This window comes from Sus scrofa, chromosome 10, assembly GCF_054392235.1.
Source record: "Sus scrofa isolate SSC_HxYL_T2T_F1_AM1 chromosome 10, Sscrofa_HxYL_maternal_Yorkshire_Landrace_v2.0, whole genome shotgun sequence".
Lineage (NCBI taxonomy): Eukaryota > Metazoa > Chordata > Mammalia > Artiodactyla > Suidae > Sus > Sus scrofa.
Genome location: NC_139392.1, coordinates 74,639,475 through 74,667,182, shown reverse-complemented (window position 1 = coordinate 74,667,182; position 27,708 = coordinate 74,639,475). Strand labels below are relative to the sequence as shown.

At 50.0% G+C, this 27,708-nt stretch overlaps 1 protein-coding gene across 30 annotated transcripts in view; it reads right to left on the bottom strand.

Annotated features, from left to right (window-relative positions):
• The window catches only part of FRMD4A (FERM domain containing 4A), a 665,655-nt gene that overhangs the window by 62,843 nt on the left and 575,104 nt on the right, over positions 1-27,708 (bottom strand). For 25 of the 30 annotated variants that reach the window (XR_014817943.1, XR_014817941.1, XM_084980227.1 and 22 more), the window contains 2 exons: positions 8,239-8,315; positions 1,749-1,887 (listed from right to left, as the gene is read on the bottom strand). Coding sequence is in view for 28 of the 30 variants with exons in the window: in XM_084980227.1 (XP_084836353.1) it covers positions 1,749-1,887; positions 8,239-8,315 (216 nt within the window). In the remaining 2 variants the exon portion in view is untranslated. Of the gene's footprint in view, positions 1-1,748; positions 1,888-8,238; positions 8,316-8,393; positions 8,645-27,277; positions 27,512-27,708 lie in introns of those variants that run through there. The other 5 variants (XM_084980239.1, XM_084980238.1, XM_084980240.1 and 2 more) reach the window with 2 other exon arrangements.

The window sequence follows — 27,708 nt, the reverse complement described above, 5'->3', positions numbered from 1 at the left end:
TGCAAAAAGCCAGCATAGGGAGGAGGAGTTCAAACAGCTACTGTACCATCCTTAGAGGGAAATATACTTTTTTCTTTTTCCCGTTCAAAACTGTGTTCTCAGTATGTGGGGGGTCTGCCCACAAGAGAAATTGGCAGGGGGGTTCAGGAGGTTGCCAAACTTTCTACCCCTCATCATGCATCACCAAACAATATAGAGGATGGAATCACTGTTCTAAGGTTCTGACCTCCACCTCTTGCCACTGGAGGGCAAAATGCCGACACCCACCCACTGTCTCAATCTAAAGCATGAGTCAAAACACTTTGGCCCCATTTCTTTTGATCTAATCAGCCCTCAAATTCCTGTGCCAATGCCCATCATCACCAGGAGAGCTGCAGAATACTCTCATTATTCCTAGCAACAAAAGTATTCCATGCTGTGCCCATTCACCCTAGAAGATGCCCAAAACAGGGGTCAGGAAGAAGACGTAGTCGAGAGAAACATGTGTTACAAAGGAGAAAGTGACGGCCACATGGGAAAGGCTGTGATTTGAAAATGAATTGTGACTTGAGGGACTGTTTGCTTTCTTTCTGTCCTATTTTCCTACTATCTTTCTCTTTCCTCCCTCTCAACCCCAACTCTTTCCCCCATCTCCTCTCTCCAAGTCACAAAGAGCAACTCCACCCAGAAGGAAAATAAAGCAAAAGAGGAAGCCGCAAGGATCCAAAAGGGCACCAATCCAATAAATCTTGGGCCCCATAAGCCCAGGGTCTGGTCACCTCCTTCCCTTCTCTAGAACCATGTGATGGGACAAAACCTCCCATGGGGGGTGGTACAGATTAGACCAGAGGCCAAGGTTGATCTCCCTTTGGAGCTCTGTGTTCCACTCCCCACCTCCTCCCAGGCCAGCAGGATCCTGAGAAAGAGGCAGAGCCCATCTTGATACGGCTCTTCACCTGAGGGGTAATGAATGGGAGCGGCTTGTGCAGGGAAGGCCAGGGGAGCACGGCAGAGGAGGCTGGGGCAGCAGGAGGCAGAGTGTTGATATAAGCTGTGTGTGAACCTAGGAGATGTCATTTTCCCACCCACCAGAAAACGCACCCCTCCCCAAGCCCGGGTGCCTGAAGTGGGGCTGGGGCAAACCTCCCTTGGAGGATGACTGCTTATGAGGCCTGAGGCACCGTGTCTACTTGAGGGAAACAGAGTTGGTGGTGTTTTTTTTTTTTTTAATATTTTCCGTTTTGCATTTTTAAGAAATGGAGTTGGCAGTTGGAAAAGCCTGGAGGGCTTTCACAGCAATTATCCTCAACAATTAGGTAGCGTCTTTTGGTGGAGGATGGTTCCTTTTTTTTTTTTTTTCCTTTTTCAAAAAGAAAAAAATATGCCACTATATGCCAAAAAGGGCTCCACTGCCTGCTACCAGGAGAGCTCCTGAAGTTCAAAAGCATGGGCGGAATTCCTCACGAGGGCCCTACCTGGCTTCGGCAAATGCTTTGAGTGGCTCTGACTGTAGCTGACTGAGTCGCAGGGAACGTGTCACCCTCTTAAAGAGCTGATCGCATTCCTGCCTCCTTTAGCCCCTAAAAGGCCAGTGTTACCTGTGCACATCTCAGGGCACGGATGCAGGGCCTCCCCAACCCCATCCAATTCCCAACTCCCAGATTCTAAGATGCACACAAATGCCCTCCATCTGGCCTTAGGTGAGCTCACGGCTCCGTAAAAGGTCTGGTCTCTGCAGAGTCCCTCCCAGGTCCAGGGAAGGGACTTACCTTACTCTGTTTTCTGTCCAGATAGAACTGGTGTTGGCTGATGGCCATAGCCCAGATGGACTTGATCAGCGCTGGACACGCGTACCACGTGTGCACTGCAATGCCGCTGTGTCCAAAGGTCCTCCTCGTCACCGAGGCCCTGGGAGAGCAAGAATCAGAGGGTTCAACCACATGTACAACGAGGGACTCTGTTCTCAGTCAACTGCTTTTACTGAGAACCCAATGGGTCCCAAAAGCTCTAGTGTAAAAGGTGAAAGATGAGCAAATGGGTGTGGGTGCACACATGAAACTGGCTGGCAAAGGCTGTCTTTTAATGTTATTCTTTTTTTTTTTCTTTTTCCTTTTCTAGGGCCACTCCCGTGGCATATGGAGGGTCCCAGGCTAGGGGTCTAATCGGAGCTGCAGCTGCCAGCCTATGCCAGAGCCACAGCAACTCGGGATCCAAGCAGCTTCTGCGACCTACACCACAGTTCACAGCAACGCCAGAGCCTTAACCCACAGAGCAAGGCCAGGGATCGAACCCACACACAACCTCACGGTTCCTAGTCAGATTCATTATCCACTGCACCACGATGGGAACTCCTTAATTTTATTCTGTAAATAAAAATTCTTTTTTCTGTTTTTACATGCATTCAGTGTATTTTATTATGCATTCATTGAATTATTTTAAGTTGTACAACCATCATCACAATCTAATTTTAAAACATTTCCATCCCAAACCCCCCAAACTGATTCTAATCAAGGTACAGGACATGATGATTTGACATTCACACACACACTGAAATGATCACGGCAGTCAAGAACATTCCAAGAACATTCATCTCGTCACAGTTACTAGCGTGTGCGCATGCGTGGAGAGCACCTGAACCCTCCTCTTAGCCAATCTCCAGGATACAACACAGCGCTACCAACCACGGTCACCACTGTGCACATCAAATCTCTAGACTCCTTCATCCTCCCTCCCTACCACTTCGTACCCTTTGACCACCATCTCCCCACTTTCCCCACTTCCCCAGTCACCACCATTCTGCTCTCCGCTTGTGTGTGTCTGACCCACAAGTGAGATCATGCAGCTCTTCTCTTTCTGTGTCTCCCTAATTTCCCTTCATAATACTCTCCAGGAACACCCATGTTGTTGCAAATGGCACGGTCTCCTTTTTTTTTTTTTTTTTTTTAAAGGTTCAGTGATATTCCATAGTGTATACACACTGCAGTTTCTTTATCCATTCATCCATCCATGGACACTGAGGTTGTTTCCATTCCTTGGCTCTTGTGTATAACGCTAACCTCTTGATTCCCTGGCTCCTTGGGGTTCAGAATCTGGCTAAGCCTCTGCCTTGTGTGAAATAAGATGGGTCATGCTAGGTCACAGGACGGTCTGTTCTGATCTTCAGCTCCTTGGCACTTGGGCCAAGACGAACTTCAGAGAAAGGAAAAGCCCCTGACAATGTCTTTGGTTAACCAGGCAATGCTGCCTATGGTGGACAATGAGGATTCTCTTCTAATCATCACAGGCCACTGCGTCTAAGGCAACCAGGACTCCTTATGTTACTCGCACTCGCGGTTCCTCAAAAGAGGTGGTTATCAATTTCAAATATACTCAGGGGACAAGCAGGGTAAAAAGGGTCAGGAAAAGGAAGGCAGAGGAAACGAGCCCAGCCAATCCTTCCCCACTGCGCCCCCGCCCCCATATACATGTATAGGGGAGATACTTATGGAGCAGAGAGACGTGATCAGACTCTAAACTGAGGGTGTGAAAGACTGGTCCTGGCATAATTCACCACATTAATAGAGTGTGGGGGGAAAAAGTTATAGGATCATGTTCTCACTGAAGTATACTTTATAGGATGGATGGAGGATTTTGCAAGTGAAATCTGAGGATGTGTGTTTGCATACATGCACGTGCATGCATACATCCATACTTGTGTGTGTGTGTGGGTGTGTAGGGCAAAGGTGGTGGGACAGTGAGGTGAGGTCTGAGGTATCTTATGTGCATATCAGAAGAAAAATGTGTTCAAGATTGAGAGGGCTCATTTGGAAGAATCTGGGGGCGGTCAGGACCTGTGAATAATCTATTCTGATGGCAAATTTTCCTTTGAAGAAAATTAGAAGTTGTACCCATCAGCTTCCCTTGGGGAGCTCAAGATTTAGCAATAGGTGTTCCTCAGACATAGGTGTTTTTTTTTTTGGCTGTGCCCTTGGCACATGAAGTTCCTGGGCCAGGGATTGAGCTTTTGCCACAGCAGTGACAATGCCAGATCCTGAACCCACTGAGCCACCAGGGAACTCCCTTTAGACCTCCCCCCATTTTTTTTGTCTTTTTAGGGCCACGCCCAGGGCACATGGACATTCCCAGGCTAGGGGTAGAATAGGTGCTGTAGCCGCTGGCCTATGCCACAGTCATAGCCAGATCTGAGCCATGTCTGTGACCTACACCACAGCTCACAGCAAAGTGGGATCCTTAACCCACTGAGCCAGGCTAGGGATTGAACCTTCATCCTCATGGATACTAGTCAAGATTCATTTCTGGTGAGCCATAACGGGAACTCCGAGACCCACTTTCAAGGAGGAATTTTAATCTAGTGCTTTGTTACTGCAACAGAATGGTATTCTTCACTTTGGTTACAACACAAGTTAAGAGACAATACCAGCGCACAAACCAACAGACAATTGAAAATAACGGAAAAGGGGCCGATGAGAGGGAGGAAACCCCTGCGGCCTCTGTGCGTGTAAAAAGGAAACTGAGCGCTAAATGCCCATGCTGGCTTCCATAGCAATGACTGATCCTGGGAGTAAATACATTTTTTTTTTCTCCCAGAAAAGCTGAATTAGGCAGGAAAAGGAACCTGAAATGGATTTTAGTGACAGGGGTGAAAGCAGTACCAGGTGGGGTATATTTTTCAGGGAAGGTGGGGGAGGAAGACGGAAGAGGCTGGCTGCTCCGTGAGTTCCCGACAGCGCTCCAGCAGATGCTCGACTATTAACTTTTCTTTCTCCTGCTCAACTATTAACTTTTCTCTACATCAATCCCTTCAGGCTCTTCCCATCCCACTGACTCTTCTGTTTTGCCTAAACCTTAGAAACCGAGTATTTGCCCAGCCCAGAGACCTGCAGAAACAACGGTGAGTATCAAGGTAGGATGCGTGCACAGGAGAGCAAATCTCCAAGCATCTGCAGTGATGCTGGCAGCACCCGGGGCCGAGGCATTCCCTGTGCTCGCCGTGTCCCAGGAGAACATCCACCTTCGGGATGGGATTCTGCCCACACCTGCCATCCTTGACCACCCCACCCCCCCCCGGCTTCCTTGCTGGTCTGGGGAGGGGCCGACCCTGACCCATCCCCACGTACGGTCGATGAGGCGACTCTGCCACGTTCAAGTAAACAAGGCCACAGCAGCAGGATGACACATTTAATTGGAGGTGTGCCAGGAGGCCAGAGGGGAGCGCTTGCTGCAGTGCCGGGCAATGATGGGGGTTGGAGCTCTGGCTCTGTCACTAAATGTGGTAGCTGGCCTGAAACCATCCCCTTGGCCTGCCCTGCTGTGCACATGGAAAAGGAGCCTTGAAAGCCAATGTCACGTTGGGTTTCAACTTGTGACATCGGCAAGCCACATTCCTGGCCTTTTCTTGCCTCCCTTCTCCTTTCCCTGCTGGCCTCTTGACTGACAGGGGACCACAACCCCCCCAAGGAGACAAGGGGATATGTTCACATCCTGTGCCCAGGCTGTCCCCCTGCCGCCCCCCGGCCCTAGGCTCCTCCACTTCCCTCTTCGGCCCACCTGACTGACACTTTCATTCCCTTGAGGGCCCACCCGGAGCCTTACATCCTCAGCTCACATCTCTCCTTCTCAGGAAGCCTCTCCTGACCAGCTCGGCCGCCATCAGCATTTACAGGTCCTGCCATCTGGCACTTGGTACCCGCTGTCCAAGTACAGCCAGGTGGTGAGGCATGTGAGCTCTGGGGCCAGACTCCCTGGGTTTAGATCCTGCCTCTATCCTCAAGGAGCTTTTTGTAAACTGGAGCAGTTACTTGATCTCTTCTATGCCTGCTCCCCAAGGAGGACAGGAACACTAGTGGCTACTGCCTGAGGTTATCCTGAGCACCTAAGTGTCCAAAACCGTGATTGCACGTGGAAAACACTTGATAAACATCAGGTTCCTCCTTCTGTCTCCCCAGCTGTGCTCAAAGTGCTTCCTTAGCTTTTTTAACTAAAAAAAAAAAAAAAAAAAAAAAATTTTTTTAGGGCCATACCTGAGGCATATGGAAGTTCCCAGGCTAGAGGTTGAATTGGAACTGCAGCTGAGACCTGTGCCACAGCCACAGCGACGCAGGATCCAAGCTGCATCTACGACCTACACCTCAGCTTGTGGCAACACCCACTGAACAAGGTCAGGGAAAGAAACTGCATCCTCATGGACACTCTGCTGGGTTCTTAACCCACTGAGCCACAGTGGGAACTCCTAGGAGTGCTTTTTAAAAATGTGAAGTTGAGCCGATTTACCATGTTGCGTTAGTTTCAGGGGTACAGCAAAGCGATTCAGTTTTATATTCTTGTTTTAATAGATTATTACAACATAGCGAGTAGAGTTTCCCGTGCTATAAACTAGGTCCTTGTTGGGTATTTATTTTATATACAGTCGTGTGTATATGTAGGAATTCTTTCAGGGCAGTAGACCCTGTCTCAAAACTTCGTTATCCCAAGTGATGCCCAAACAGAAGCCACTCAACAAATATGAGGTTGATGACTTTCATTTAAGAGACTAAAAGCCCACGTAGTAGTCACATGTGAGGTTTGGACTCTCCAGTATTCCCGGGCTTTGGGAGCGGGGAGGGAATTTAGTAATAATACATCATGGGTAGGACGACAGACCCAGAGAGGACACAAGTGCACGTGCACACACGATCACTCAAGGATCTGTTCACAGCGCCTCTGCATTAGCAGAATTTCCAACAGAGCACAGGCATGCAGAGTCTGGCTGGTCCTTACGCTCAGCCCCTTAAGAGCATCCAAGCTCCACTCTTTGCCAAATCATCTGCTTTCTGCATCTGACCCATTGTGGCAAACGATCATTTCAGGACACTATTTTCAGCATCTCTGCCCCTGACCTGGACCAGGGAATTCCTGCTCTGTATCAACAAGATCTCTGGACTGTGAGACCTTTGTTCGTCACAGGACCCTGAAAAATGCTGCATAGGTAGATACTCTGCCAGCGCTCCCGACATCACCTGCCTGTGGAGCCAGGGAATCTCCAAGATGTTCTCAGCAGGCTGGTTGCGTAGTAACCGTGGGGCGGGCAGTGGCGGGGTGGGGGGGGGTGCACTCTCCCCCTCCACAGGAGTGGCTGTTTCACAAAGATTACATGACCAGGCAAGTGGCACATCAGTCCTCCTGGGTTATCACTGGTGGCAGGAACGAAGACCACCCCACGAGCCTCGCCCTCTGATGGGGCAAAATCTTACTCTCACGCTGAGAACATTCTGAGAGCCGTCGTGGCTTGTTTTGAGTCCCCAGAAACCATGTGTGTGTGGAGCTGGTGCCAACAACCCCTCTCTCCCCAGCCAGGACTGGGGGTATCAAGGTCCCCAGCAGCTACTTTTCCTCCTCCCCACACCCTGCTCTTTGCACTGCTTTCCCCTGGGTTACCTCCATGTTCTAACTGCGCTTCTGCCTATGGAATGTGATTCATCCTTAAGTGTCAGGCGTGTTTCTAGAGACTTTTGCTGTCGCTTTGGGGCTGCCTAGAAATCTAGGACTGGCAGACAAAGAGAGGAAAAGCCACAGTACATGCTGGCCCGAGAGCCTTCTCTGCAGGGCTTGCCGCATTCCCAAACTGGACCCTATTGTTTGGCATCTGACTTGGAGAGGCTTGGTTTTGACAGGCGAGCATTGTGTCGCATCGGATACAATGTGAGGGGGAGAGAAAAAGACTGGTCTTTCTTTTACCTCCACCCACAGAGGTAGACACCCTCGAATTCCAGCTCCCAGAACCAAAAAACCGAGCACGACTGTTTCAGCTATAGGTTCCTTCAGGTGCTGATGGTCCTGCATGAAGCATCCTCCGTGGCTCTGATAAGTCACCCTGCGCAATCTTGTCTGGCCAAAACTTCCTAAAGACACTCCGCCCACCCACCCAGTTTCATTTGGGGATTGTTCTGCAGTGCTACAAAATCTTTCCTAAAACGCCCCTGCTTCTAAAGACAACTCCACACAGACGAGCAAGGAACACGTGCAGCCAGAGGAAATGTTCAGCTAATTTCACACACACACACATACACACACACACGCACGCACACGAACCTGCTGCATTTATCAACACATAGAACAAAACAAAGCTTAACTGTCTGATTTGAACTCTGCTGTCCCCATCTACCATCCTCCCCGCCAACCCCCCACCCAATGAACACACACAGTGACAGCACAGAAACAGCCCTCTAAGTCATATGCCGGCGGGCCATGCGCTCCCAGAAGAAAAGGACTTTTCCGGCTTACCTGCGGGGGTCATGAACTTCCACAGAAAACTTCTTCTCTCTGAAATACAGGTTCTCCAGCTGTCTCCATTGGAATATCTGGACAGAAAACAATGCAGTTGAAGTTCAAGAGTGGGCGGTTCACGGCTGTCGTCCTCTCTCGGGGGCTGGACTTACAGCTGGCAGTTTCCTTATCAAAGCTGAAACCGTATGGTTGTTTGCACCTCCCGTGTCTCTTGTTACACGCGTAGGCATGCGCGCGTACACACACACACACACACACACACACACACAGAGCTCTCCACTTCAAAACCCCGGCAACGTGGGTGTGGATTTTCCTGCAGGCTTCACAACGGGGAACAAAACAAGTTCTTTTCAAGTAGTTCCCCGGCTCCGCTTGGCCTTTGTTGAGGTCTCTGAGACAGTTCCCAGCTCTGCAGACTTTTCCCTCCAAGGAGAGGGGGCAGGGGGAGGAGGGCGGGCTGGGGAGGGGGGGCCGGGCGCTTGGAGAAGGGAGCGGTAGCCCTCTGCCTGCCGGGCTGGACGCAGCGCTGGCTTCCTCCCTCCAGTGCTGAACTGGGGAGGCGGTCACATTCCCAGCCTCCCATGGGGACTCCACTTCCTGCCCACTAATGAGCAAGGGCCCGGACGCGCCCTGGTGATCTGGGCCGTGAAGCTTCCCTGGAAAGGGTGGGGGCTGCTGGGACTGTATCTGGGGGCAGGCAGCTCAAGATAACAATAGGAGCCTGTCAAGCCTCTGCTGCTTTCTGCAGCACACAAAAAATCAGGAGTCCCCAGTAAGGACCAGGGCAGCCTGGGGCTCGCTGCCACTGGGGAGGGAGTGGGGGAGTGGGACATGGAGGTGGTTCTGAACAGTGGGAGCCACACAGAGCTCCTGGCACTGCCCGAGCGGTCCCTCAGGCCCTGGTGGACAGTTCTTGGACAAGGGAGCCTGTTGCCAAGATGCTGACTGCGCTGTTTGGGAGTAATTAGGGCTGCAGCACCGCTCCGGAATGGGGGGTCTTCCATGGGATGAAAAAGAAAGTTACTTAAACTCTCTGAGAAAGGTCGCCAGAGGTTCCAGTTACGCCCATAGACATTCATACTTCTGTCTGATGCATACTGCCGCCTTCCTAGAGACTCAGGATGTGAGGTTAGCCCCAAGAAGGGTCCAACAGACCTTCGTCCCAGGAGTGGCTGATCACTCCCTTGGGTCCTCCCCCTCTCTGCTCACATTGTCTCTTTAAAGCTAAGACGGCAATTTCTGTGTCCCCTCAACCCGGCCCTGCCAGGCCCGGGACACCGCTTGTCAGGGCCTGGCCAAAGGATCGCTCTCCGACAAACTGAGCTGGAATAAAAACTGTTTCTAGGATGGCTACATTCTTCTCACAGCTTGCTCTGCAGAGTTTTACAATTATTTTCTCTACCTCATAGAGACAAGGACATCGATTCTGATTCTAGGGCTACCTCTTCTGTCCACTGCTCAGAGTCCCTTTGGCTCTGAAGCCCAAGGAAAACTGTCCTTTTTTTTTTTTGTCTTTTTGCTATTTCTTGGGCCGCTCTCGCGGCTAGGGGTCGAATCGGAGCTGTAGCCACTGGTCTACGCCAGAGCCACAGCAACGCGATCCGAGCCGCGTCTGCAACCACAGCAACGCAGATCCGAGCCGCGTCTGCAACCACAGCTCACGGCAACGCCGGATCATTAACCCACTGAGCAAGGGCAGGGATCGAACCCGCAACCTCATGGTTCCTAGTCGGATTCGTTAACCACTGCGCCACGACAGGAACTCCAAAACTGTCCCCTTTTTCCTCCTTGCAAGTCGGTTCCAAGGAAAGCAATTCCTACGTGAGCTGAGATCGCCTCCCATCAGTTGATGGGTGAAATGCCGCCCCCCACCCCCCACAGCCCATAGCCCTTTACCCCAGTCCCAGGACTGGGTCTCAGCTTCTACTTTTTTTTTTTTCTTTTCTCTTTTTAGGGCCGCACCTGCTGCACACAGAGGTGTCCAGGCTAGGGGTCTAATCGGAGCTGTAGCTGCTGGCCTACACCACAGCAACACAGGATCCAAGCCGTGTCTCTAACCTACACCATAGCTCATGGCAAGGCCAGATCCTTAACCCACTGAGGGAGGCCAGGGATTGAACCCACAACACCATGGTTCCTAGTTGGATTCGTTTCCGCTGCACCAAGACGGGAACTCCTCACGCCTTTTTTTTTTTTTTTTTTCTTCCTCCTTTTTTAGGGCTGTACCTGTGGCATATGGAAATTCCCAGGCTAGGGGTCGAACTGGAGCTGCAGCTGCCCGTCTACACCACAGCCACGGCTATGTCAGATCTGAACCACATTGGTAACCTGCACCACAGCTCATGGCAATGCTGGATCCTTAACCCACTGAATGGGGTCAGAGATTGAACCCGCATCCTCATGGATGTGAGTTGGGTTCTTAACCTGCTGAGCCACAATGGGAACTCCCCTATGCTCTTATCTGATGCTTGGCTCTGCGAAATCCCTCAGTGAAAGACACAAAGTTCCTCTCTGACCCTCCCATCGTCAGATATTTACAGATGTTCCACCTTTTGTGTTTGTAGCCAAGAGCTCCCTGACGCTGCCCTCATCATCTGCAGGTAATACACAGAACGAAGTGGCGAGACACCTGCTCTGGAGTCTGACCTCATTGTTTGAACCCCGACTCCCCTACAACCAGGCTGTTTGCCCCTAGGCCAGCGACAACATGGCCTTTAGCCTTCGATTTCCCATGTGTAAAACGGCAGTGACACTCCTCTGAGGTAGAAGCAACAGATCCCCGGCATGGTATCGCTACAGAGCGAGTACTCCTGGCCCTCAGATCTTAGCATGAGTCCTAATTGTCCTGACTTCTCCCCAGTCCTGGCCAATAAAAGAGATTAACTCCAGAACCACCAAAACGATTCTTAAGATTTTTTCTTTTTTTTTCCTCAAGCCTTCCTATCACTGGGGTTTAAGAAAATCAAAGTGGATCATTTGCATCCCAGAAATCTTGAAGGAAGAGTGGATTTAGTACCCGGACCCCCTCTTTTTCTCCTTGTTTTCTAAGAAAGGGGTGAGTGGTGGATGGCTGGTCTCTGAGGGGGACCGCAGCCCGGGTGCTGCACCCACCTGGCCAGGTAAGGTGGATCTTGGCCAGGACACATTTCATGGGCTTGACATTCTGGCCTCTCCATCTCGAAATTCTAAGTTGATCAATGGGCCCTGCAGGTTACATCACAGGTCCTGGCCTTTGGGCCAGGCTGGTGCTTACGTCCCAGACACTGTCCTGGGCTGGGCAGTGCTTGGGAGAAGGTCCATCTGATGGGCAGACCTGAGCCAGCTATCTCCTCTCGGCTGGGGGTGCCTGTGAGCCCTGCTCTCGGGTTGTCGGTTGGAAGCTCTGCTCCCCCCGCCCCGCCCCGACCTGGGAAGAAGCCCAAAGCTCTGTGCTCAGGGCGTGGGTTCCCTGGCAACTCCTCCCTCCTTGACTTTGGGTGAAACAGAAGGCACGCCACAGCTTTCCTGGATGTGCTCCCCCATGCTGTTGGCAGGGCATGCCTTGAGTCTGCCAAGGGCCGAAACAAAACCATCTGGGTTCTGCTGTGGCCCTCCCATTGCCACCACTGCCCAAATTCCTGCTCTCGGCACCAAACCTTGGCGGCCTGACTCCCAGCATACCCTGAGAAGAACCTACTGTCTACAGACATTTCTAACCAGGGGTTGAGCCATAGCCCTGCCTCATGTTTCTCTAGACAGGAATTAAATCCACAACAAGAACAAAACTGCAAAAAACACAAACACATGCAGACTAAACAACATGCTCCTAAACTACCAATGGATCCCTGAAGAAATCAAAGCAGAAATTAAAAAATACCCAGAAGCAAAAGACAACAAAGACACAACCATCCTAGGGGATGCAGCAAAAGCAGTTCTGAGAGGAACATTTATAGCAATACAAGCCTACCTCCGGAAACAAGAAAAAGCTCAAATAAACCACCTAACTTTATACCTAAAGCAACTAGAGAAAAAAAAACAGACGAAACCCAAAGTTAGCAGAAGTCCTAAAGATCACAGCAGAAATGAATGAAATACAAAGAAAACAATAGAAAAGATCAATGACACTGAAAGCTGGTTTTTGGAAAAGATCAACAAAATTGATAAACTGTTAGCCAGACTCATCAAAAAAAAAAAGACAGAACTCAAATCCATAAAATTAGAAACGAAAATGGAGAAGTTACAATGGACATCACAGAAATACAGAGGACCCTAAGAGACTACTACAAGCAACTATATGCCAATACAATGGACAACCTCGAAGAGATGCCCAAATTCTTAGAAAGGTACGATCTTCTAAGACTAAACCAGGAAAAACAGAAAAGATGAACGGACCAATCACAAGTACTACTCTAGGTAGGGGATATATATATATATATATATTTTTTGGCCCTGCTTATGGAAGTTCCTGGGGATAGGGATTAAACTCACACCACAACAGGGACAACGCCAGATCCTTAAACCACTGAGCCGTCAAGGTACCCTAGAGGTTTTTTTTAATTTTTTTTTTTTTTTTTTTTTTTTTTGCATATGAAGTACTGGGAAGGGAGGGAGGGAGGTGAATGAATGGGCTGTTTTCCAGGATAGGATTGCACTGAACCTTAGGAAGGTCCCAGGAAGCCACGAGGGGGCCTTCATCTTCTTTTCTCCTCACTTAGCGGGGACAGGAGGCACTGGGGAACAGGGGCAGGAAGGCAGCTGGTCACCCTCGTGTGCCAAGGTGGGCTGTAGTGCCCTGGGTCCCTGTGCCCACAGTTCAGAGGCCTTGCCTACTAAACCTTCCCCAGAGGCCGGCAGAGGAGAACAAGGAGCAGATAAACAGAAGATGCCTGACCCAGCCTCCCCTTTGTGAACAGGGTACTCAGGGGGCCCCGACGGCCGGTTTGGGGGCAGCCCTGACCATCTGTGTCACTTCAGGGGAGCCTCCCCGGCTCAGCGCAGCCATCACAACCCGGCCACCAGGTACAGACACCTGCATGCTTTGTGACTCTGCAGAGAGACTCATCGGACGCACGGTGATTAGCTCCTTGGGATCCTGCCTCATTCCTATGGCCAGTTCTGCCCCAAGAGCCAAGTAAAAGCTCCAACACACAAGTCTATCCATAATCCACGGATTTACTAATGAAAACCTATTAGAAAGGCCCTGCTAAGACACTTCATCTAGGCATCTTGAAAAAGGCAGACATCTCTTTGATCTTTTGGCATCTCCCCAAGAAGAGGAAGTGGGAAACTTTCCTCTTGGGGAAAATGAGGGTGCAGAGAAATTACGGGAAAATGCCTAAGGCCACACAGCAGGGCAGCGCAAGAACCAGAAGTAGGAGTCAAGGGCACCTGGCCCATTACGTTAACCTCTAACTACCTTCCTTTCCACACAGGCCCACCCATCAGTGGGAACAGCTTTTGCTCACTCATGGGTGGTTAGCTTCAGGAGTGGAATGGTTTTTACAAATGAGCAACAACATGACGCTAAGTGGGGAGGATAAGGCTCCATCTTTTCCATCCTCCGCAGTAGCTTCTCTTTCCTTTCAAGGCTGTTAAGTGATAAACACGCATTAATTCTTTCTCTTCTCAGAGACCTGGAGTGCTCTGGTGTTCCACAGAGATGCCTCAGTAGCAGTAGCGTTCAATCAAGGGCTCACACACAAGAAGAATCGGGAAGAATGGCCTTAATAATCTGAGCAGGCCCTGAAAACAGAAATGCAGAGAAACCAGCCTCTGGTTCGGACCGTGGCTTCTAACCCAGATGTGTGACTTCTGGGTCCTCCACTTTCCTTTTCTGGGCCTCAGTGTCGTATAAAAGAGGAGATGGGAAATGTTTATGCACGGAGAGCAGACAAGACGGCTAGTAAACACAGCCTCTGAGCCCTGAGTGCAGCAGGATGCACTAAAAACACTTAACGAGCAGGACCAGGTTCCTGGATCCTCTGAGCTGGTCCGCTGGGTCCCCGCACATCCTGTGCATGCTGAAGGTCAGGGCCGGGAAGGATGGAGGTCCTGTTCTTTCCGAGTGGGTGAAGGCAGAGCGGGGACAGGAGAAGGGGCCTTGGCTCCATGAGGCTTCCTCCCCAGCCAGTGTTTACTGAGCGTGGGGACAGCACGTGGGGCGGCTGGGGAGCTCTCGGAATGAGGCGGAAATAAAGGCTGGAGAGGAAGCTTGCTCAGGCTGTCCGATTCTTGACCAGGACCCTCAGGGAGCCTTCTCTTCCTCCTGTCCCTGAGGCTGAATCACCAAGCCTTTTAATGACCTCTCTCTGAGTAACTTCCTGCCGCTTCTAGAGGGGCCACTATCCCGAATCCCAGAGGCCATCTGGCCAGCCTCCTCCTCCTCCCCCAGATAAAGCCAGCCTGGCAGTGGCAGGGGGAGAGGTTAAGGGATTGGCCAAGGTTAAATAACTGAGGTCGGGACCCCTCTCTCGTGACTTCTGTCCTAGGCTCTTGCTAACACCCCCGGCGGACCCAGCAATGAATGTGAATGAGGCTGTATCAAGCTCATGGTTAAGTAAGTGGTCACTTCTCCAAAAGCCCTTGGCCGCCTGGTTTCCAAACACCAGTGAGGGGGTTCTCCTGTAAAAAGAACCAGACTCATGGCCAGGAATAACCTCTGAGCTCAGGATGAAACATACATCCCCCCCCCCCGCCCCCCGCTTCCTGATTTCATTTCTGCTCCCATCACTCTCTAGGAAGTAGAATGGTCACTACCTCCAGATGCAGTTACATCTTCAGCAAATCGAAATGAGCTGCCGCACGGCATGAGGGCCACAGGACAAAAGGAATCGCTCAACCCCAACTGGATGGACATCAGTGAAAATGGGACCACATGCACCACAAAAAACCCCCAGCCAGCATGCTCAGATAATGGCACCCGGTGCCCCCGATGAGGCTCTGCTATCATATGAGAAGCAATACTAGGGAACAACAGAAGCAGCTGTTTTTAGTGGGTTAACACCACATGTCAGAGGCTTGGTTTTTTTTTTTTTTAAATCAGTTGCATAGGCATTCTATATATACAATTTTTTTTTTTTTCTATTTTGGCCACCCTGTGGCACATGGAGTTCCCGGACTAGGAATCAGATCCAAGCCGCAGTTGTGGCCTGCGCCAGATCCTTAACCCACTGCGCCAGGCCGGGGGCTGAACCTGCGTCCCAGGGCTCCAGAGACGCTGTCGATTCCGTTGCACCACAGCAGGGACTCCAAGACATTTTACTTTACGCTCAAAGAAGAGAGAAGCGAGGACCTGGGGCTTTAGGCAACATCTACCCCCGACTCCTTTTCCAACCATTCAAGCCATAGTGTCTACTTTGCATGAACCTATACTAATAGGACAGCGGAAAGGCACCGTGCCTCACACATGTTTATATTTGTAAGGCACTTACAATCTAACTGGGAGGACGCGATGACAGACACTAAGTAGACTGTACTCTTGACATAGGAACCAACTTCCTGATGGAGTTCAAAGTCATCTATAGCTTCTGCATCAGGCTTTAAAAACTCTAGGAAACCACGGCACCAGCTTATTAAGATAGGTCTTGTGCTTCTGTTCAGAGAAATCAATGTTCACAACCATCGCTGATTCTCTTCCGTTTCAGGGAATCATTTCAAAGATGAGAACCCTGGAGTTCCCGTCGTGGCGCAGTGGTTAACGAATCCGACTAGGAACCATGAGGTTGCGGGTTCGATCCCTGCCCTTGCTCAGTGGGTTAACCATCTGGCGTTGCCGTGAGCTGTGGTGTAGGTCGCAGACGTGGCTCGGATCCCGAGTTGCTGTGGCTCTGGTGTAAGTCGGTGGCTACAGCTCTGATTCAACCCCCAGCCTGGGAACCTCCATATGCCACGGGAGCGGCCCAAGAAATGGCAAAAAGACAATAAATAAATAAATAAATAAATAAAATGCATCTTAAAAAAAAAAAAAAAAAGATGAGAACCCTGATGTGGAAGTCAGGACGTCTCAATGACAGGCCTGACTTGCTAAGTCACTCCCCCCGCCCCCGCCCCCATTTCTGGCTGTCTCAGGCATACAGAGTTCCCCAGCCAGGGATCAGATCCAAGCTGCAGTCGCAACCTACATTGCAGCTGGGCAATGCTGGATCTTTAACCCACTGTGCTGGACCGGGGATCGAACCTGCACCCTGGTGCTACAGAGAAGCCACTGATCCTGCCGTGCCACAGTGGGAACTCCTGTAGGCTGCTCTTTATCTTGGCTTTTCTACAAAAGCAGGGGAAGGTGTGGGGGCATTCCTTCGTCCTATGCATGGGCTGACTGATCAGATTGTAAATCCTGGGAATGTCACACTGCTACTCTTTGGAATTTACAAATAAAGCAGCTTGTTTTTGAAACACTTTCCTCTTTATGGGAGACAGTACAGCATACAATTGTCCTTTAGCATCCCGAGGGCGACTGGTTCTAGGACCTTCCTCAGATACTAAAAATCTGAGGATGCTCAAGTCCCTTCTATAAAAGGGAGCAGTATTTACATAAACCCATGTCTATCCTCCTGTATACTGTAAGTCACTTCTAGATTACTTACAATACCTAATACAACATAAATGCTTATAATACCTAATACAATGTAAATGCTATGTAAACAGTTGCATGCAACAAGTTCAAGTTTGGCTATTTGGAACTTTGTGGAACTTAAATTATTATTTCTGAATACTTTCCAACTTCAAGTGGCTAAACCCACAGACAAGGGACCTGCAGCTAAAGAGAGCTGACCATACTATAGATTAAAAGCATGGTTTTCAAAGTCACACTGTCTCCCACTGAGTGAGTACATATTCTGGCAATATCATTTATGTCTTCATTTTCTCATCCTTGAAAACCTACTACTAACAACTCCAGTTTTATTTTCATAGGGCTGCTGTATCCATCAACTGATACAGACAAAGGGCTTAAAATGGAGCCCAGTACCTAGTTAGAGCTCAAATAGCCATCATATTCTTTTTCCTCCATTAATCATAGGCCACTATTTATTTCTTCATGTAAAAAATGAAGTTCTGATTGCTTTTAACACATAACCAGCCCAAAGCACAGGTTTATAAATTTTTTTTTTTTTTTAAAAAGATGGCTGATGTGGTGCCATGGGCATTTTTTTTTTTCTTTTTTAGGGCTGGATGCTAGTCGGGTTCGCTTCCACTGAGCCTTGACAGAAACTTCACATGGCATTTTAAAAACATTTAAAAAATGTTTTCTGTTCGGGAGTTCCCGTCGTGGCTCAGTGGTAAACAAATCTGACTAGAACCCACGAGGTTGCAGGTTCGATCCCTGACCTCGCTCAGTGGGTTAAGGATCCGGCGTTGCCGTGAGCTGTGATGTAGGTCGCAGATGCGGCTTGGATCCCACGTTGCTGTGTGGCTCTGGCGTAGGCCGGCGGCTATGGCTCTGATTAGAACCCTAGCCTGGGAACCTCCACATGTCACAGGTGCGGCCCTAGAAAAAGAATAAAAGACCAAAAAAAAAAAGAAAAGAAAAAAGTTTTCTGCTCATTGCATCTTTCATGATGCACGCAGAAGCCTAACCCAGCTCGCCTTGATGCGTTCTCCTCAAGTTTTTTACTTCCAGTCACTTGCAGGGTCCATCACAATTCAGACCAGAGTTAGTTTTGACCACTTTTCTGTTACGATTTCTCATCTCCCAACATTCACCCTGAGAAGAAAGGGTCACCCAATGAGACGGCTCAATAGTACGTGGACGGGGCTCTCTTGGGCTCCAAAGCTGGGCCTCCAAGACAGCACACTGTGTCCCCAGATAACTGAACAGGAGGAAGACCTCAGGGCCTGCGGTGAAGGAGGGCTCGCCGGCTTCTGTTTTCTCCTGAGAGGGCCACATACTCAGTAAAGAAAACAATAGCTAATTTTTTGGCACGGCCAGACCTAATGGAATCCAGATGTTCCTCGGCCGGTTGCCTACTCCTCCGTGTCAAGAGCGCTCATTGATTTGGTTAATTCAGTGACCGATGTCCCGAGTGCCAGGCCTGGACTCCTTAAGGGATGGCTTCTTTTTACCCCATCAAAAGCCTTTTAGCTTCCTTAGGCTGCGGAGTCATTATGAGGGGAAGAGAGAGACAAGAAAGGTCAACAGACACTCCTCCCTACAAAGAAAGAGGCCATTTTATTGGCCGCCAGGGAACTCAATTTCCTTGCATTTTTCTCTCTAGAAAGCCTCTCTCCATATCATTTTCTTGGGTGTATTTTGGCCTTTCTTGGTAAGGAAAGACCTTACCATGAAGCTTTGGCAAATGTAAATATTTTCAAGACGAGCTCAGAGTGTCTTTCCTTTCTTATTCTTGGCCTCTTTTCACACCCACACCCATGCCATACAGCAGTTCCCAGGCTAGGGGTTGAATCAGAGCTGCAGCTGCCAGCCTACACCATAGCCACAGCAATGCAGGATCCGAGCCACATCTTCGACCTACACCACAGATCATAGCCGCACCAGATCCTTAACCCACTGAGCCAGGCCAGGGATCGAACACTTGTCCTTATGAATACTAGTTGGGTTTTTAACCCACTGAGCCACGACATCCTTGGCCTCTTGATGGGAACATCTCCCTCCTCAGAGTGTGCCTCTGGGAGGTGGACAGGGCCAGTGATTCATGTTACCTGAGTCTAGCTTTGGTTTTTCCAGCAATGAGCACGGTGGCCCAGTTTTGTGTGGCTTCACCTCTCTGGGCTCCAGGCCTTCCTTTTAAAAAAACTTCAAGGCTAATTACACCTGCTATGACTTCTGCTAATGAGATGCTTCAAAGAGGCCATGAGTCCAAAAGACACTTGGCTCATCTCAGGCAGAGAATTACACTGGGCCATTCCACTTGCAATGGCAAGGATCTCTTCATGGATTGCTGTGCAGGTTTTGGTTTTGACTGCTCTGGAGCACAGACTTTGGGGGAAACCTGCATTTTTCTATTTTCATTTGGGGGGGCTGGCAGTGAGCAGTTCTCTTACGCTTGGTAGCCCTGCTCAGAGGTGAGGCATCAGAGTAAGAACCCCAATTTCCCCGATGGAAGCTACCTGAACTCGAGGAGGTGGATAGAACGGAGAATGGGTTGGGAGTTCCCACTGTGGTGCCAAGGGATCAGCAGCATCTTGGGAGCGCTGGGACGAAGGTTTGATTCCCAGCCCGACAGAGGGTAAAGGATTCAGCACTGCCGCAGCTGTGACTTAGACCATGACTGCGGCTCAGATCTGATCCCTGGCCCAGGATCTCCATGTGCCTTGGGGCAGCCAAAAACACCAAAAAAAAAAAAAAAAAAAAAAAAAAAAAAAAAAAGGAATGGGTTGGCAACCCTTCTACATGGAAATAAAGGTGAGCACTCATAATGAAAACCCTGCTCAATAAAGCTTAAAAAAAAAAAGAAAGAAAGAAATGACAATACTCTAGTGTTACTTGTGAAACCAAGTTAAAAAGAAATGAGTAAACCAGCAAGGGCTCTTTGGGAATAATTACTTAAGGGCAGCTGTGTGCCCTTTTAACCACTGAGGGCATGCAGAGTTGGCCCATCCTTCCGGGGAGGCTAAGGCCTTGCAGACCTTGATTTCTGTGGGTACCAGGAGGGGGCCAGACCGCTGCCGCCGATACTCCCAGTGTGAGCTCCAGGCTCTCCTGGTTGGCAAGTGTCTCGGGGAGCGCAGGGGCCGGGCAGGCGTGGGGCCAGGCTTGCTTTGCAAGTCAGCCTGCTGCCAGCAAGGCCGTCGGTCTTGCCGCCTGCTCTGGGATGGGGGCTGCAGCCAGCAGAGGTGGGGAGGTCCAGATTGAGCCACCACCCCTGCGGCTGATGCCCTAGGGGACTTCGCTGAAACCTCTCTCCCTCCCTCCCTGTCTGCTTCCTGCCATTACTGCACTTCTCTATCCATTCCACGATTCTGCCTTCCCAGAAACCAGAGCAATGAGAGGATGTTTTCTAAAGATGAGGATTTCCACTCTAAATTTCCTTTCTTTCCAGGAGGGCTGCTCCTATTTAAAGCTCTACCCTTGTTCCCTTTTCCCTGGAAGAATCTCAAGTGTGCAGGTCAATCTGGGGAACTGTGAATTTGGGGGAAGAGGGCTGAGGGCAGAGAAGGAAATGAATGCTTCTCAGCAGCCCGCCCTAAACCACTTTCTTTCCGTGAGGGCTGTTTTGCGGTCCCCCAGACTTCCCTGCCTTCATCTGGGCTAGTTCTCCCAGCTATACACCTGTGTCCCTCTGCCAAGCCAATTCTCATCCTGTGCTGCCAATGTATTTTTTACTCCAGGGTCTTTCCTCTAGGACCGAACCCATGGCATATGGAGGTTCCCAGGCTAGGGGTCGAATAGGCGCTATAGCTGCAGGGCTATACCACAGCCACAGCAACATAGGATCCAAGCTGCATCTGGGACCTATCCCACAGCTTGCATCAACACTGGATCCTTAAACCACTGAGCGAGGCCAGGGATCGAACCTGCATCCTCATGGATACTAGTCAGGTTCTTAACCTGCTGAGCCACAATGGGAACACCTCTTCAATGTCTTTTCTACCAGACTACAGGCTTGTTGAAAGTATTTTGCTGGCACCTAGCACAATGCTCTGGCATATTAGGCATTTGATAATCACTAAGTGAATGAATGAAGGGGTTTATGAGGTTGGTATTATGGCAACCAAAGTTCAGAGAGGTTAATTCACTTTCTCAAAGTCACACAGATGCTCAGTGGTAGCAATCCCTATCTGCTCAAAATTCAGGTAACTTCTACATCTCGTTGATACATTTCTAAATGGCACAGGATATGCCAATGGCTAAGTGGCAGTGAGGGCCAGCCCAAGAGCTGCACCCGAGGAACCAGAGCCCGTCCTTCTGGTATCTCTGCCTGCCTTCTACTCTACTCCAAAGTGAATAGGGGAAGTTACAGTCTCTAGGCGCTTACAGGCTCATGCTGGAATCCAAGTCCAGACCTGGAGTGACTCATCGCAACCCATTCTGCCTGGAAACTGCTTCAACTGGCTTCAGGCCCTTGGAGAGGCACTGACCCAGGGCAGGTCGGACCTGGCTTGTAGGGTCCCCCAGCCTCACCTGCAGGCACGGCCACTGAGCCCAGGGCGCTGGCGGGGAGGGCTTCGACACCGACACCCTTCTGGGCGTGCTAGGGTTTAGTGTCCAATAGCTTCACACTTCAGAGAGTCAGTTCAGCCTGGGTTTCCCCTCTGAATCATGCTCATTAAAAGGAAAAAGAATCCTGCAGAGCTCCCTAAGGATCGGATGGCTCAGCAGAAATAAGCCAAGATCTTCCCGAGAGAAACCAAAGGTGACCAGATTCAACCAGCAGGGCTGCCCAGCCTGACTTGTCCCACTTCTCAGGAAGAAAAGGCATCCAGATACGGACCAGAACGGTGCAGGGGTCTGCGGGAATCCAGGCCTTCACTTTAGAGGTCCAGTGATTCTTAGCTCTTTGGGGCTTTTTGCTCCAAGAGCGAAAAAAATCCAATCAAGACACAGTCCATGGAGTTCCTGTGGTGGCTCAGTGGTAACAAATTGGACTAGTATTCATGAGGCTGTGGGCTTGATCCCTGGCCCTGCTCAGTGGGTTAAGGATCTGGCATTGCTGTGAGCTGTGATGTAGGTCAGTGCCTATAGTTCCGATTCAACCCCTAGCCTGGGAACTTCCATATGCCGAGGGCGCAGCTATAAACAAAAAAGAAAAGAAAAAAAAAAAAAAGAAAAAAGACACAGTCCATATAGTAGAAGCTGACAAAACATTGTTCATCAATTATACTTCAGTAATAATAATAATAATAAAAAGGCACAGTCCAGATGGACTGGTGAAATGTTAATGCTTTCCACTCTTCCATGAATGAGTCTAAGCTCTCAAACCTCTCTCCTTTCCAGACTTTTCTAGACCAAGCCTGGCCTTTCCTGTGAACCTTTCTCAAACCCTTCCTTCTAGAAGCCACACCATTTATCCTTCTACTCTGAGGCCACTGCACAGATGCAAATGGAGATGTCCTCAAGATCAGTGGTGGCTCACAAGTTAATAGATACTCTGCTCTGACGGCTTCTGCTCACTGAACAACTGTCTACGGAGTTATCTACCATGGGTCGGGCACTGCACCAGCAGCGGCCATGTGGCAGGGAAAAAACAAACAAAAATCTGTTTTGTATTTTTGTCCTTTTAGGGCCACACCCGTGGCATATGGAGGGTCCTAGGCTAGGGGTTGAATCAGAGCTGTAGCTGCCGGCCTAGGCCACAGCAATGCGGCATCCCAGCCGCATCTGCAACCTACACCACAGCGCATGGCAACGCCAGATCCTTAACCCACTGAGCGAGGCCAGGGATCAAACCCATGTCCTCATGGATACTAATTGGGATCATTACCATTGAGCCACGACAGGAACTCCACTTGGTATGTTTTTGTGACAGGAAAGGTAGGCAAATAAGTAAGAGAACTACATAGTAAGGAAGTCAGAGGGTAACACGTTCCCAGGATGAGCATCAGGAGGATAGGACAGGGGTGGCCACTGTGAATAAAGTGGCCAGTAAAGGATTTACCCAAGTGACAGCTGAGTAGCTATCAGAAGCAAATTGGGGGAAAGCCATGCACCCTATGAAGGAACTCAACAAGTACAAAGACCCAAGTTTCCCTTTGCGTGTGTGCGCATGTGTTTGCTATGCGAGTGCAGCAAATGCTGAAGTAAACAAAGGACAATGGAATATTACTCAGCCATAAAAAAGGATCTAAGCTCTGATTCATGCCACAACATGGCGAACCTTGAACACATCATTCTAAGGGAAAGAAGCAAGCACCAAAGGCCATAGAGTCTGATTCCATTTACACAAAATACCTGGAATAGGCAAGACCAGAGAGATAGGAAAAGTAGGTCTGTGGGAGCCCAGGGCTTGGAGAGGGTTGCAGAGAAGTGGGGAGAACCAGGAGCTCCTTCGAGGCTTTTGTACCATTTTGACTGGTAAATCCTACTCTGCATTAATCATCAATCACAAGACACTCTTTGGTTAAAAGTCAGCAAAACGAATTACTAAAGGAGCCAGCAGTCGAGGATACAGAGCCCCCTAACCCCCAGGGCTACCCCTCCACTACAAGCAGCCCCCACCCCCCTTGCTTCTCTCATAAGGCTCTCCTCTCAGGTCTGCTGGAAACTCCGAGGGTGACAACTGATCTCTCCAGCCTGACCGCTTTGGCTGTCATGGCCAAAGCACCTCTGGGATGGAGCGGGGGGGGGGGGGTTGTTGTCCACCACTGCCATGTGACAGATCTGGCCAGGGACCCATTTTGAATGGCTTTTCAACACCCCCGCCCCGGCTCCAAGCATCAGCTCAATGATGTATTTAAAGATATACTCATGTGCGCGGCCACGCTGAGGTCATTCACTCAGCTGTGACTCCCACTCCGCATCCCAAGCAAGGCTGGGGACTGTTTATGGTCTGATGAGGCTGGAGGCACCTAGAAGCCCCCTGGCTCCTCAACCTCCCAATAAAAGGCCAGGACAGGAACTCTCATCACCAGGAGGCTGCATCCGCTCTGGGGTGGGGGTGGGGGGCCCATAGCCCACACTCAATGCCACCATAAACTCTCTAGAACGTGTTTCAGGATTGGTGGGAAATCTTTCAAAACCCCTTGCAGCATGAGAAACACCTGCTGGAAATGCTGGACGACCTGGATGTTGGGATGACCTAGGGGTTCACTGGCCAGGGCTCTGGGGTCGCCCCAGTTCTTAACCCAGCACAGGCTGACCAGGAGTTACTGAATTGGTGGGCAGACCACAGGATAGGACAGTGATATATAGGCTGAGACTTTATGATGATCAATCTTGTTAAAGAGAAAAGCGAGCAGAGCATCCAGTAATAGGAAAAAAAACAAAACAAAACAAAACAAAAAAAAACCAAAAACCAAAAAACAACAACAAAAAAACCCCAAACAAACCAAGGGCCAGCATGTTCCCTCATTTGCCCGTGGCAGCCTGGGTTTGTCTGATGCTGTAGTATCAATACTGCTATTTTTTAATAGCCACACCTGTGGCATATGGATATTCCTGAGGCCAAGGATCAAATCCAAGCTGCAGCTGCAACTTACGCCAGACCCTTTAACTCACTGCACCCTGCTGGGGATCAAACCGACGCCTCTACAGCCACCTGAGCTAGTGCAGACAGATTCTTAACCCACTGCCCCCTGGCGGGATCTCCCGTGGTATCAAGATTAATCGAGACCCTCTTTCACTCTCACAAGTATCCTGGTTTGGATATTAAAACCCTAAGGTCACAAAAATGCAAACACTCCATGATTCCACTTATATAAGGTACCAAGAAGAGTCAACCCCACAGAGATAGAAAGAAGAACGCTGGTCTCCAGGGGCGGGTAGAGGAAGAAGCATGGTTGCACCTGGACAGTTTCAGCTTTGCATGAAGAAAAATTTGGGGAAATTGGTTGTGCTGCTAAGTGAATATCCTTAGCAATTAACCGCTTAAAGAGTGGTTCCGATGGTACATTCTGCATGCATTTCATCATAATTAATTTTTTTTTAATTTAAAAAACATGACCATTTCCATGTCTCTCGAAACTTCTCAGCCTCAGTTGGGGTACCCATGCTTAGGGTGGTGGAAACTGAGGGAGAATGTGAGAGGCAGAGAGGGGTGCCATGAGCTTCCCCCCGCCAACAAGGGGGGGAGATGCTTTCCACAAGCCTCATCACAAAGGGTTCTTTAGGATCACTTGGGGAGCTGAACAGGTGTCCCCCGCCGTTAAGGGACACTAAGACAGCTACCTGACTCCTACGTCCCTCTAAATACTGAGAAATGGGCTGTCAGATGAGCTGATTGAGAGATGGAAGGAGCCCAGCCAGAGGAGGGTCAAGATTTCACTTGAAGTTTGGAGCTTTGCTTGTTACAGAGGATTGGACACTAACTTCTTCATATTATTAACTTTGCTACTTAACATGCCCACCGGACTCGGTCTCATCTAGCAGTCATCAGACAAGCCACGGCCTGCCTGCGCTTCTCTGTAGGGAAGAACACTTCTAAAAGCACAGTGCAAGAGAGAAGCAATTTGCCTTTTGAGTCCCAGGTGGTCAGTGTTCTTGTTCGCCTAGTCAAGGCTTTGTTATTATTTTTTTTTTGAAGCCAGAGAACCCCCATCAGTTAAGCTGCTCATGGCTCCCTCTGGAGTGGGTGGGGCCCCTGGAGGCACCTCTACCGGGACAGGGATCCCACAACAGCATTTGGTTTTGCGTCTTGGAATTGCATCCAAGGTCAATGGGTCGCCCTGCGTGGTGGGAGTCTTTCTCTGACTCAGAAGCTAGTCTGTCTCAAGGGGGCTGCTGGCCTGTCTGGCTGGGTGTTTGTTTGCATGTTATCAATACAGGGTGTTGAGTTTGACCCCCTGCTCCCCCACCCTCCTTCTCACAGCTATTTATACGCCTTCCTAGTGCTGTCACACGTGCTGCTCCTTAAGAGGACCAAGCACGGCTGCAGGACACGGAGGAGCCCAGGACCCCACATCCCACACGACAGATGCCTCGCCTGGGGGGCTTGGGCTCTGGCTAATCTGGAGAACAAAGACAGGCACTGACCCACTTAGAAACTGGCATTTTTCTCCCTCGTGCACTTTCTCCTGGCCAAGTGTTGCTTTTCACTCTACCTTTTAAGAAGGACTTGTTTCTGGCTTTACACTGTCCTTCCTCTTCCTGGTTGTCTTTTCCTGCTTCCCTCAACCTCAAGATTCCTGATCATCTGTATCAACTGCCTGGTTAACGAAGAAACTGAGGCCCATGGACCTGACTCAGCCTGTAAAACCAAAGCTAGAACTAAGGGGTCCTTTTTTTTTCCCCCCGCAAAGGGCCGCACCTGTGGTGCACCGAGGTTCCCAGGCTAGGGACTGAATCAGAGCTGCATCTGCCATCCTACTGCACAGCCACAGCAATGCCAGATCCGAGCTACACCTGCAACTTGTGCCTCAGCTTGCAGCAATGATGGATCCTTAACCCACTGAGTGAGGCCAGGGACTGAACCCACATCTTCATGATACCAGTCAGGTTCTTAACCTGCTGAGCCACAACGGGAACTCCCAGAACTAAGGGGTCTTGACCACCAGGCCAGTTATCGTGCCACCAGAAGTAGCGGGAGGAAGTGGGGGCAGGAACAGAGAGCCCAGAGGGTTGTGCCCGGCCTGGGGATTAACCCTGGCAACCAGGGACCATCGGGGTGAAGTCTTCAGAGCATAGTGCACCCCCCAAACGAGGCACCTCCAGACATGTGGGCGCAGGGGGAGGCCTCCCTGCCTGCCTCTCCTCCTGTACCTCTGCAGAGTCACTTTCACGTTGGCGCTTCTAAGGATTCCCCACCCCCCGCCCCGATAGGGAAATGCTTTTATTTCCTGCTCACAGAGATCATCTTCCAAGTGACAGTGTGACACCAGCACGAGTACTGTGGGGACAGTTTCTAGGAGAATACAAGTAGGTGTCCTTGGAGGCGTGGCTTACTCAGGATCAGGCTCCGAATAGGCCTACCCAGGGACCTGTGGGAACTCAGAGACCCTGGGTTCCCAGATCCAACAGCCAAGAAAAGAAAAAAAAAAAAAAAAAAATCAATCTTCTTAACAAAGCGACGTTGTTCTTCGCAGCAATCCTGCCTCTTGTGTTTGGTACAAAAGAGACTGTAACAATATTTGCTATGTCAAGGGCAACTGCGCTTTTATCTTGGGGACAGGCAACTCTTTGAGATGTAAACATATTCAAAATGAAGACAATTAGACTATTCCTTGGGTTTTAGAGTCTCCATCTCACAGACAGAAAGAGAGGTTAAAGAAGCTGTTTATCGCCACTTTGTGGGATTTCCTAGAAGAGCGGCAACAGCACCAAATTGCCTCCTTGGTTGAGATTTGTTGTGGGCCTTTGAAGGGATGTGGAGGCCGCCGGCTTATGAAACATCTCTTTTTTTTTTTTTAAGCGTAACTGCCTTAAGAAGGAATTTGGGTTGAACTCAGACTGAAATACCTTCACAACAACAAAAGAACAAAGCAGGATCACAGAGAAAGTTCCTGTTACCTGTCTGTAGAGCAGGGATCCTCCAGCTCCATAGCCCGTCTCCAGATCACCTTGGAGGGATGAAAATCACCTCCTGAAAACACAGACGGCCGAGACCCACCCTCTGAAGTTCTCAGTCTGGAGGTCCCAGGTGGGGACCCGGAGTTGGCATTTCTAACGTGATCCCAGCTGACGTGGCTGCAACTGGTCCCAGGGCCACGCTGGGAGAACCACTGCTGCCAAAGCGACTGTCTCAAGCAGCCGCTCCCTCAGGCCTGAGGATTTATCCTCTCTGCAGGAAGTGCCCTCACCTGTGGAGAGCCATCTGGCCCCAGGTCACGCCCCCAGCCCTGCAGGCCACCTGTATCTAATGAGTGGCTGACGCCAGGCTCAGGCTTGGCCGCCAGCCTTCGGGCCCTGGGTCTGATGGCTGCAGCTTCAGAGTGTTGCCT